Raw genomic sequence first — 9,972 nt, 5'->3', positions numbered from 1 at the left:
TGCAGTGAGGCAGGCAGCTCCGGAAAGGACTGGACTGCAGGAACTGGGCTGGGGTCAGAGGCCCTCGATGCACACGGGGTCGGAAGGGGACAGGAGGTACGGAAGCAGGGAGGGAGTCCCGCTCTTTGCATGGAGGGACAGCAGAAGGCATGCAGTAGTTGGGCTCTGCTGGGACACCATTCGGGTGAGAGGCCATGCTGTGGACACCTGGGCTGCTTGTAGAGGGAGGGGCAGGGCAGGAGGGAAGCTGGTCCTTCTCCAGCCTGTGGGGCACCAGGTGGACCAGTGGGGGGGGTGCTCACCAGGGGTCACTGCGGGCCAAAGAGAAGCTGGGGTGGGGCGGTGGTCCTGAGGGAGGGTGTGGACAGGGGGTGGCATGCTGGGAGGAAAGGGATGGGAGAGCTCAGCCAGGGGCCTCAGGAGCCCAGCACAGGGGCAGCGGGCATCTGAGCTGCAGGGGCCGCTGCCACACATCCCCCTAGCCTGCCCCCTTCTCCCGTGACAGCTCCTTCCCGTCCGAGAGGAGTCCATGGACACCTCCACCCAGGCAGCTGCCCTCTAGTGGGCAGTCGGGACACAGGAGGACAGGGCAGCTCAGAGACAGTCTCCTGGCACGTGGGACTCAGTGCTCAGAGTAACTGTGACACATCTCGTGTGGGTGCTGCCCCTGGCCCCCGGCACTGGCTCAGACACATCTCATCAGACATCGTCTTTAATGGGCAGCTCTGGGCACTGGGTGGGGCAGCTGACTGGCTGAAGCTCCTGGTCCTGGATCAGGAAGGTCTGCACGGGGGTCCTCGCTCCCAGCCAGCTGGAGCCTGTGCTGGGGCCCTTGTGTGGGGGGAGCCGGCCCCTCACCACCACCCTGGGCAACCCAGAGGATAAGGGCAGCAAGCAGCTCAGGGCTGTGGGGCTGGGGACAGCCTCCTTCCAGTCTTGCCCCTGTTGGCCTTGCGGTTCCAGCCGAGGAGGGGCCTGGGCCTCGGGCTGCCTCGTGAGGGCACTGGTGTCTCCTGGCCACACTCCTTCTGGCTCCTCAGAAGCCCCCCAAGGGCTGGCCGCGGTCCCCCTGTGTTCACCATGGAAATGGATGTGGGTCAGCTCCCCTGGCCTGGCCTGCTTGTGGCCAGCTGGTGAGTGCCAGGGGACGAAATGGTGGGGATTCAGGGGGTGGGGGGTCCATGTGAGGATGGCCATGGGGCAGGGCCCCCATGGGTTTGCCCTGCTGGGGGGCAGCGCTCCAGAGGCAGCTTCTGCCCAGAGCAGCTGAGGGGCGGGCTGGGCCTCGTGGAGGACCGTCCCAGCACCCTCGTAGCATCTGTGGGTATTTGGGGCCTGGCCAAAGGCCAAGGCTGGGGCAGGACAAGGAGTTAGGGAGACCCTCCCAAGGCCCTGGGGCTCACCGAGACGGGCAGCTCGGCAGCAGGCAGCAGCGTGACCACCTGCAGGCTCACGCCCTCGTCACCCACGCCCTTCAGCTGGGCCACCACCTCCGCGTGCTTCCACCACCTGCACGGCTGCCCGTTCACCGACACGATGTAGTCACCCTCCTTCAGGCCAGCCTCCTGCAGCAGACGGGGGGAGTCCCACAGCACCCCTCCACCTCTGGGTGGTCCCACCTTCCCTGCCTCCGGTGAGGGGGCCTTACCGCAGCCCGGCCCCCCGGAACGACTGCAGCAATGAGAACAGGCGAGTCTCCCCGCAGCGTGAAGCCGAAGCCTCCCTCTCCTCGAGACAGGTGAACAGGCCCCACCAGCCGCCAGTGGTTCTTGGCTGAGAAGACGGACAGGGGCCCCTGGGGGGGGTCAGAGGTCAGAGGCCGGGCTGGGCTGCTGTACTTGGAGGAGCCCCCCGGCCTGGAGCACTCTTGCCCTCATCTCTCCATTTGGTGACAGAGACTGGTGGGTCAGCAGTGGGGCTGGGCAGGGTGGGGCCCCCCTCGAGGACCTGCCTGAGTGCTAGGAAAGAGCTGAGGAGGCGGAGGCCTGGGAAGGTGCTCACCAGCCGGTGGAAGATATCAGCTACCTTCACCCGGGAGAAGCTGGGTGTCTTGCCCTCTGGCCTCTGCTGCGTCTTAGCTGAAAGGATGAAGGTGAAGGGAGGCAGGGCTGAGTCCAAGGCTCAGGGTCCCAGGGTGGTGGCCCGAAGTGCAACCATGCACTCCGGCCCCTCTGGGCACCACCAGCAGGAGGAGCCTGGTGGCTTTGGCGTCTGACGTCCCTGGGGGGACGGGGCAGGCACGGAGCAGCAAGGAGCTGTCATAGCGGCTCGCTCTGAGGGCTCTCTGTGTGGCCCATGGACCTTGATTGCAGGGGCCTCTGCCTGGCACCGGCGCTGGGGCCAAGACACACCCACCCCGGGGCCCGGCCGGTGCTCACGCTGGATGTCAGGGGCCTCGGTGGCCTCATGGAAGTCGTCCTCCAGGTCGAGCTCCGAGTACTTGGCCAGAGAGCGCTGCAGTGCCCGGGCCAGCACGGCCTGCAGCAGGTCCTCCCGGCGCAGGGCCCGGCACACGGCGTGCAGCTGCAGCGCCGCCTCCTGCCCCAGGAGGGCCCGCCTCAGGTGGGCCTTGCCTGTGGGACCAAGCTGTCTCATGCTGCTGGGGCCCCTCCAGGCCCCCACCCCACATGCAGCTGGAGGAGGGCAGGTCAGGGCTTCCAGGTTCATCCTGGGTCCGCCAGGGAAGAGCTGCCTCCCACGGGTGCCTGCCCTGCCCAGGAAGCCCCCCGCACTGTTGGCGCCCCATGGGGAGTGACGGCTGGAGTGGGGCGCTCACGGGGGCAGGGGCCTAGGGCCTCACCCAGCTTGCTGCGTTCCTCGCGCTCCTGGGGCAGCGCCGGGCCCCGGGCCTCAGCCGAGGACAGGAACACCTTCTCGAGGACAGGGAGCTCCGACTCGGCCACCGCTGGAGGTCAGAGAGGGCGGTGAGCCGCCACACAGGCCCCTGGCAGCATGGCACGCGGGCACATGGGGCGGGGCACTCACAGGCGCCGTCACACAGGCCCAGGGCCGCGTGGTAGTGGGCCAGGGCGTGGAAGTGCTCCGCCTTCACGTGCACCAGGGTGATCCAGGGGAAGGGCGCGTAGCCCCGGACGGGAGGCTGGGCCATGGTCCGATGCACCAGCCGGTACTCGGCCGCCACCTGCTGGCACACGGGAGGACGGAGGGGGCTGCCGCGAGCCCCGTGGCCTGGGCCCCGGCCTCTGCCCACCCTGGGGCCCCTCCTCCACCAAACTCCCAGTGGCCCTGCCCCACGTCGAGACGAGGTCAGGGGTCGGGGCCCCCAGTCCCTGCCCTGATTGGCATCACTCCAGACGTGGGGACTCAGGGCCCCGGGACCCTGAACAGTGCCCCCGAGGACAGCTGGCTTCCCCGCAGCCGCCCCTCCCGGCCCCGGCCTGCCCCTCAGCTCAGCGGGCACCCGAAGAGCCGAAGCCTGGCCAGTCCCCCGGGACAGCCGCCCCCCACCCTCACCTGGGCCGCCTCCTGGGCAAGGCGCAGCTGGGCTAGGCAGTCGTGGGCGGCCCTGGGGGCCTGCAGCAAGAGGCCCTCGAAGACACACTCCTGGGCCTGGGCGCGCATGAGCTGCTCCAGCATGGAGAGCGAGGCGGGGCTCATGTCCGGGCTGGGTGCATGGGAGAAGTTCTCCCTCAGGAGGCTGAAGGCCCCTGCGGGGAAGATGGGGCTCAGGGGGGGCTGCCCAGCCCTCGCCCTAAGCCCCTCACAGAGGGCCTGTGTGTGCCGAGCCCCTCGGGCTAGGGGGCCACCACGCCTGTGCCCCCTACCCCGACTCTGGCCCTCGAGCCTGAAAGTAAGGACTGCAAAGGCACAGCTGTGAGGTCTGGCAGCCTCACCGGCAGCCCTCTGAAAGGCCTCCACCGCACGGCCGATGCCCTCGGGGCAAGAGCGGTTCTGGCGAGCCCCGATCTGGGCGTGCAGGGCACCGATGTTGAACAGCACGCTTCCCTTCTCGAAGGCCAGGGCCCGCTGCTGGGCTGGAAGCCCTGTCAGTGAGTCGTACCTGCAGGGTTGGGTCAGGCTGGGAAGAGTTCCCACAAGAAGCTGGGGGCCTCAGGAACGCCCCCGGGGCTCCGGCCCGCCCCAGCCCCTACCAGTGGAAGAGCGGCCCGAGGCCCCGGGCAGGGGTGACAAAGCGCGCCTCCAGGAAGCAGAGCTGGTTGTAATAGGCCGTGAGCAGCTCCAGGCCGGCCTTGCTCCGGCTGGGGGTCCGCGTGGCCTGCCAGACGGAAGTCAGCTGGGTCCTACCGCCCCCGCCCGCCCCAGGGCACACGCGGCAGCCCCTGGGATGTCACAGCTCCAGGGGGCGCCCCAGGGTCTGCGGGTGAACATAGTCACACGTGCCCTCCCGGGAGTTGCTGCGGCCCACACGTGCCACTCCAGGGGACTGCAGGGCGCTGGGGTGGGAGGCGGGGCAGGGTCCCCGGGGTGGGCACGGGCACAGAGCAGCCATTCCCAAAGGCCAGCAGCCTCACGTGGGGGCTGGGGGTGCTGACACCCACCTGCCGCAGGTCCTCCAGCTCCCTGATCTCAGCCTCGTAGGAAGCTCCATCCTCCCCAAAGTGCCTGCAGATCAGCTCCTGAGGTGGTGGGGGGGAGGGTGGGCGTGGGACTTCCCTGGAGCCTCCCAGCCCGACATGGCTGAAGCCCCATAGTGAGGGGACCCCCACCACAGATGCGGGGCCCAGGGACTCGGGGATGTCTCTACTGGAACCCCTTACCCTTATTAACTCCCATGAGCCAAGTACTACCTGCCACCTGCCAGCAGACTCCTGAGGCAGAGGATGAGGCACCTTCCCGCTGGCCTGGCTGCAGGGGCTTGGGAGCCCCCACAAGGTCCCCCAGAACCTGAGGGTTTTCTCAGCACAGGCTCTGACTAGAGGGGGCAGCCCCCAGCCAGCAGAACCCTCAGAGCAGGAGTCAGGGACCCGGCAGCTGTCCTGGGACCTCCAGTTTTGCCGACATCTGTCCCAGGGTGCGTTCTGCAAAGCCCACCCGATCAAAATCCCCTCTGGCTGTGGAGGCCAGGTGGCTCCGGGTCAGACCCTTCTTCCCTCTGAGTCCTCACCTCAGTGAGACTGCTGACCAGGAAGCCCCTGAGAGCCAAGCCCAGGCTGCCACTTACCTTCAGGGGGGGAGCCCAGTCCAGGGGCTTGGTCTCCTTCAGCCCCAGGGGAATCATGGGGGCAGTGACGCCTTCGCTAGAACCAGAAGCAACGAGTCCAGACCCTAGGGCTGGACTCTGCTGTCCTCGGTGGCCCTGGGGTCACCCACTACCACGCCTGCTACACTGGACGCACTCCCCCCGATTCTGGAATGCCATGCCACATCCCTCAGGCCCTGCCTGGATGCCGGCCCTGCACACACAGGCGCTGGTGGTGTTCTCCCTCACGCTGACACACACACACGCCTCTGGGGCCAGTCCGTGTCCCCACACACACTCACATGCACACACGCCTTTGGGGCCAGTCCGTGTCCCCCCACACGTACTCACATGCACACGTGCCTCTGGAGCCAGTCCATGTCCCCACACACACTTGCATGCACACGCGCCTCTGGGGCCAGTCCACGTCCTTGCACACACTCACACACACACCTCTCAGGCTGGCCCGTGTCCCCGCTGCTGTCGAGCCCCGCCAGCTCCTCCTTCAGCAGCTGCAGGCTGGAGTTGACGTCGCTCAGTTCCAGGGCCACAGTCTCCCTGACGCGGGCGTTGCTGGTGGCTCTAGAGGAGGAGGCTGAGGTGAAGCCCTAGTGCTGCCAGGGGACCCATGCCCCAGGCCTTCATCGCAGCCCAAGCTCTGGAGCCCATTCCACAGTGATGTGCCAAGGGGCCCAGCCACCCTGGGGGGCAGTGGTGGGGTCCAGGGCCCACCAGATGACCCCCTCCTCTCTGAAGCTCCCTGTGGGCCATGCGGTTTCCTGTCCGTACATGTGTCATGACTCTGGCCCGAGTACATGTGCTCGGACCCAGAACTTCCAGGGTGTGAGTCCCCCCACCACCTCTCACTCCCCCAGGACACGGCTCATGCCTGTCCTCTGGAGACTGGAAGGCAACTTCCCTGGAGAGATGGGGTTGGACTCCCTCTGTGCCTGCCAGAGGGACCGGCGGCTGCCCAGGAAGGCATGGGGTGGACAGGGAGGCAGGGCTGCTAAGGTAAAGGAGGGCCTGGCGGAGCCCTGGCCTGCAGCTGGCTTTGCGCTCACTGGTGGTGGCTCGGGCAGGCAGGGCCCCCTCCCCGGGCCTCAGATCAGCACCCGGAGAACAGGTGGGTGTGAAGGTGTGAGCACACAGGCTCCAAGGTAGAGATGAATTCCTGTCTCAAGGACTCATTCTCAGGTCCTCAACCCTGGGACACCTGTCACTTGCCACAGCTCAGCCTAAAAAGTGCAGCTGCTATGTCCATCTGGGTGGGGATATCCTCTCCAGCCTAGCACAGAATCCGGCTGGCCCTGAGCTGACCCTGCCAGTGAGGGCCACCGAGGTGGGGGCCCGAGTCACCTGTGAGCGTCCCAGCTGGGCACCATGGCTACCCCAGACCCGGGTGCGAAGTCCAGCCCTGCCTCTCAGGAGCCTGAACAGGAGGCCTGGTCACGGACTCACACGTGGACCAAAATACCAGGCACCCGCTGTGTCGCTGCCCTGCCCGGGTGAGCCTGCCTCACGGGGGACTCTGGGAACATGGCCCTGCTTGCCTGGGGGTCCAGCCCTGGGCGGGTGTCCTGGGCAGCCAGCGCCCACCTGTACAGGTTCTCGGCGCCTGTCCGCATCCTCAGCTCCCTGTCGATCTGCTGGTGGATCCGGGCCCTGCGGCTCTGCAGGCGGCCATGCAGGGAATCTGTCGAGAGGTCACAGCCCTGCAGAGAGGCCACAGGTCACTGGGGCCAGGCCAGCAAGGACATGGTGGGCGGGGACAGGGCTGGACTGCCCTGGGAAGACGCTGGGCCCATAGGGTGCCTCTCTGGGGCTCAGCAGCCCGGCTGGAGCCCCGCCGGGAGATGGCCAATTGCTCCCAGCATCCTCCTGCACTTCTGAATTCCTTCTGTAACCCCCACGACCCATCCCGCCCACACAAACGCCAGACTGCGCACGTTTAGGTGGAGGGGATGCCCAGCCAGCTCCTGCCAGGGCACTGATGGAGAGCAGCCTGCCTGCAGGGTGCTGGGTCTCCTCTGGGCCACACTCACTGTGGCCGGGCTCCATCCCAGTTGGCCACTTATTGTGGCAAATGCCCAAACCACAGGCCCCAAGGGTCACTCCGCTCACAGGCAGCAGGCCAGGCCTTCTGACAGCCCCATCTGAGGTGTCTCAGTGCGGTTCTGCCCTGCACACGGGCCCCAGGCAGAGACCCCTGCGGCAGGTTGAGAGGGTGAGAGGTTTCCTCTGTCAGGGGAGGGGCTTTCAGGGCCCCAGTGGGACTGGTGCAGCTGTGGCCATTTAGGGACCTCCCGGCCTGGTCGGTCACCAGCCTGAGAGTTGGGAAGGACTTCTCAGAATGTTCTTCCCTGGACCATGTCCTCAGGCTCAAGTGGTCTCCTGGCCCTGGAACAGAACAGGGAATAAGACACAGTGCCTCCCAGGACCCCACCCTGAAGGCACAGACGTGCAGGGCTAATGCAGCCTCTCTGCAGTGGCTGCTGTCTTGCACAAATCTGAGGAAGTATGTCCGCACTGCCACAGAAAGAGCAGTCCCCGCCTTCTGGGGGCTATAGCTTATCCCAGCCTCATGCAGGAGGCACCCTAAAGAAGGCCTTACTCTCTTGCACAAACAAGACTCATGGCACATGGCCACCTTGGATTATGGCCCAACATTTCCTCCACATTCCAGTGTTCTCAGGAGAGATCAATCAGGGAAGACTTCCTGCAGGAGGAAGCATTCTTCTGGGACTTCTAAGTGGGCCTGAGGTAACTGGGAAGAGGGGACTTGTCCCCATTGAACAATGGGAGAGAGAGAGCAACCACCTTGGATAACTGCCTGCTGGGGGACTCTGGGCAGGTCCTCGTCTGTAGATGGAAAGGGGGCTGGTGTCAAGGCGGCATCAGGCAGGAAGAAGACAAAACACGGCTCTCCTCTCTCCGCTCTGCTGGTTGAGTGTCTTCCCACTGGCCTTCACCTCTTCCCCATGGTACCTCCCGTACCCACTTGGTGCAGAAGGGAATGAGAAGAGGACACGGGCAGTCTCCCTTCCAGGAGACCTGAGAATCCGGAGCAGGGGGCATGCTACAGCCAAAGCTCTACTCCTCTCCCTCTGAAGGTCCAACTGCACAGCTCCAGCCTAAGGTTCTGAGTGAGCAGCAAGGCTGTCTGCCTGGGGAGGGGCGCTCCATGTACTGGGGAGAGGCTGCCAGCCCCGCGGGACTGTCTGTCAACACAGCTCATCGGGTGTCCGATGTCAAGTGCCCCCGGAGAGATGTGCTTGAAGGCAGGAGACCATAGTCCCCTCTGAGGCCTGCAGCCAGCACCCCTCATGGCCTCGTGACCCCAGCGCGCCCTCTAGGACACAGGCTGGCTGCATGACTTGGTGGGAAGCGCAACTGTGGCCCAATGTGCAGTGATGGGTGGTGCTCACCCCCATTTCCACACCGGGTGAAGGGGTCTGCCAGCTCGCGCATGTGTGGAAGAACCCCCACCTGATGGAGAAGAGCAGCGAGCCTCTCCCACACCCTCCCTGCTGCAGCCCTGGCAGCACCGGTCTAATGGGTCCCCCAGAAGCCCAGGAGGAAATGGCAGGGGCAGTGGCCAGAACTGGCTAAGTGTGCAGGCAACTAGGCCAGCGCAGGTCTGGTAACAGACTGGAAGATGGTTGGTGGGGCCAGGCCTCACACCCTCCCTGGTGCAGGTGCAGCTATGCTTGGTGGTACCGGACTGAAAACTCGTGTGTATGTGGATGCCCAAGTCCTGGCATAAACACTGGGAAGCCTTTCAGTGACTCCCAGGGAACGACCAGGCTCCTAGGCTGCAAGGTGAGGCAGCCAGAGCACGTCTCCTCCTCAGACACAGACTCAAATGTCTCCACCCTCCTCCCTTGTACAGCTTTTCAGTCCTCCTGGAAATAGTCCACAGTCCACAGGCCCCCGCAGGATCAGGGGTTTCAGGAGGGGGCAGAGGTGCGGGGAAGTGAGGAGGGACAAACCACCCTGCTGGGAAATCCTCCAGCCATTTCCTGTACCCGGGTGCATCAGCCACCTGTTGCTAAAAGTTCCATCAGACACAGAGCTGGGTGGCCAGGGCACAGCTGAATAGCCCTAGGAGAGACAGAACAGCTAGGACAGGAGGAATGACGGATGCCAGGGACAAACACGAAGGCCACGGGCTGTCATTGACCAGAGCCCAGCACCTGCCAGAGAAGGGGGTCCTGGAGTGTTAGAGAAAACCACGAGCTGCACTTGCGCTCCGACCTGTTCCGGTCGACGCAGGAGGGGTCCCCCAAACGCACTAGACAGGAGCCCAGAGGCCGGGCTCTGGCTCCGCACGGGTCCCCAGTTCCTCAGCGTTAAGCCCACCTTGCCTCTGAGGGGCGTGCGATACGCGACGTTTCGCCCCGGAGTCCAGCGGCGCGCTCGGACGGGAGAAACCAGCGCCGATCCCGCAGCCCAGCGCTCGCCGGCTGCAGCGGGCAACAGGAGCGGCCGGGTCTGGGAACCCAACTCCCGGCGCCCCCCGGCCGTCGGGCACTCCCACCTTGCGGACGGTGCCGGCCGCTTGCAGCCGGGCGCTCTCCTCGCCGGCTCCCGGGCCGTCCGATCTGTCCTCGGGGACCATCGCCGCCCGCTGCTCGGGCCGCGCCCGCCTGGAGGCCGTCGCCGGCGCAGGGACCCCGGGTGCTCGGACCCGGCACTGCCCTCTCCTGGGGGTGGCGGTCCCGCCGGCAGGAGGGGCGGGGCGCAGGCCGCCGAGCGTGCGAAACTTCCTGCTGCCCAATCGGCGGCCGCGGCGACTCCGACGGACAGCA

At 66.0% G+C, this 9,972-nt stretch overlaps 1 protein-coding gene across 1 annotated transcript; it reads right to left on the bottom strand.

The window, feature by feature from the left end:
- Positions 1-712: 712 nt before the first annotated feature.
- RHPN1 (rhophilin Rho GTPase binding protein 1) lies at positions 713-9,797 on the bottom strand. The gene is made up of 15 exons (XM_070382540.1): positions 9,723-9,797; positions 6,761-6,876; positions 5,615-5,743; positions 5,144-5,219; positions 4,521-4,598; positions 4,113-4,237; positions 3,855-4,021; positions 3,475-3,668; positions 2,986-3,142; positions 2,801-2,905; positions 2,379-2,573; positions 2,002-2,078; positions 1,649-1,795; positions 1,400-1,565; positions 713-1,069 (listed from the first exon to the last, which is right to left on the bottom strand). Exons 1-15 carry the CDS (start codon positions 9,780-9,782, stop codon positions 900-902), a joined length of 1,962 nt encoding a protein of 653 aa, XP_070238641.1. The 5' UTR covers positions 9,783-9,797; the 3' UTR covers positions 713-899.
- Positions 9,798-9,972: the final 175 nt, after the last annotated feature.

This window comes from Bos mutus, chromosome 14 (genome assembly GCF_027580195.1).
Source record: "Bos mutus isolate GX-2022 chromosome 14, NWIPB_WYAK_1.1, whole genome shotgun sequence".
Lineage (NCBI taxonomy): Eukaryota > Metazoa > Chordata > Mammalia > Artiodactyla > Bovidae > Bos > Bos mutus.
The sequence above is the reverse complement of the archived record's forward strand: the minus strand, read 5'-3'. Positions and strand labels throughout refer to the sequence as shown.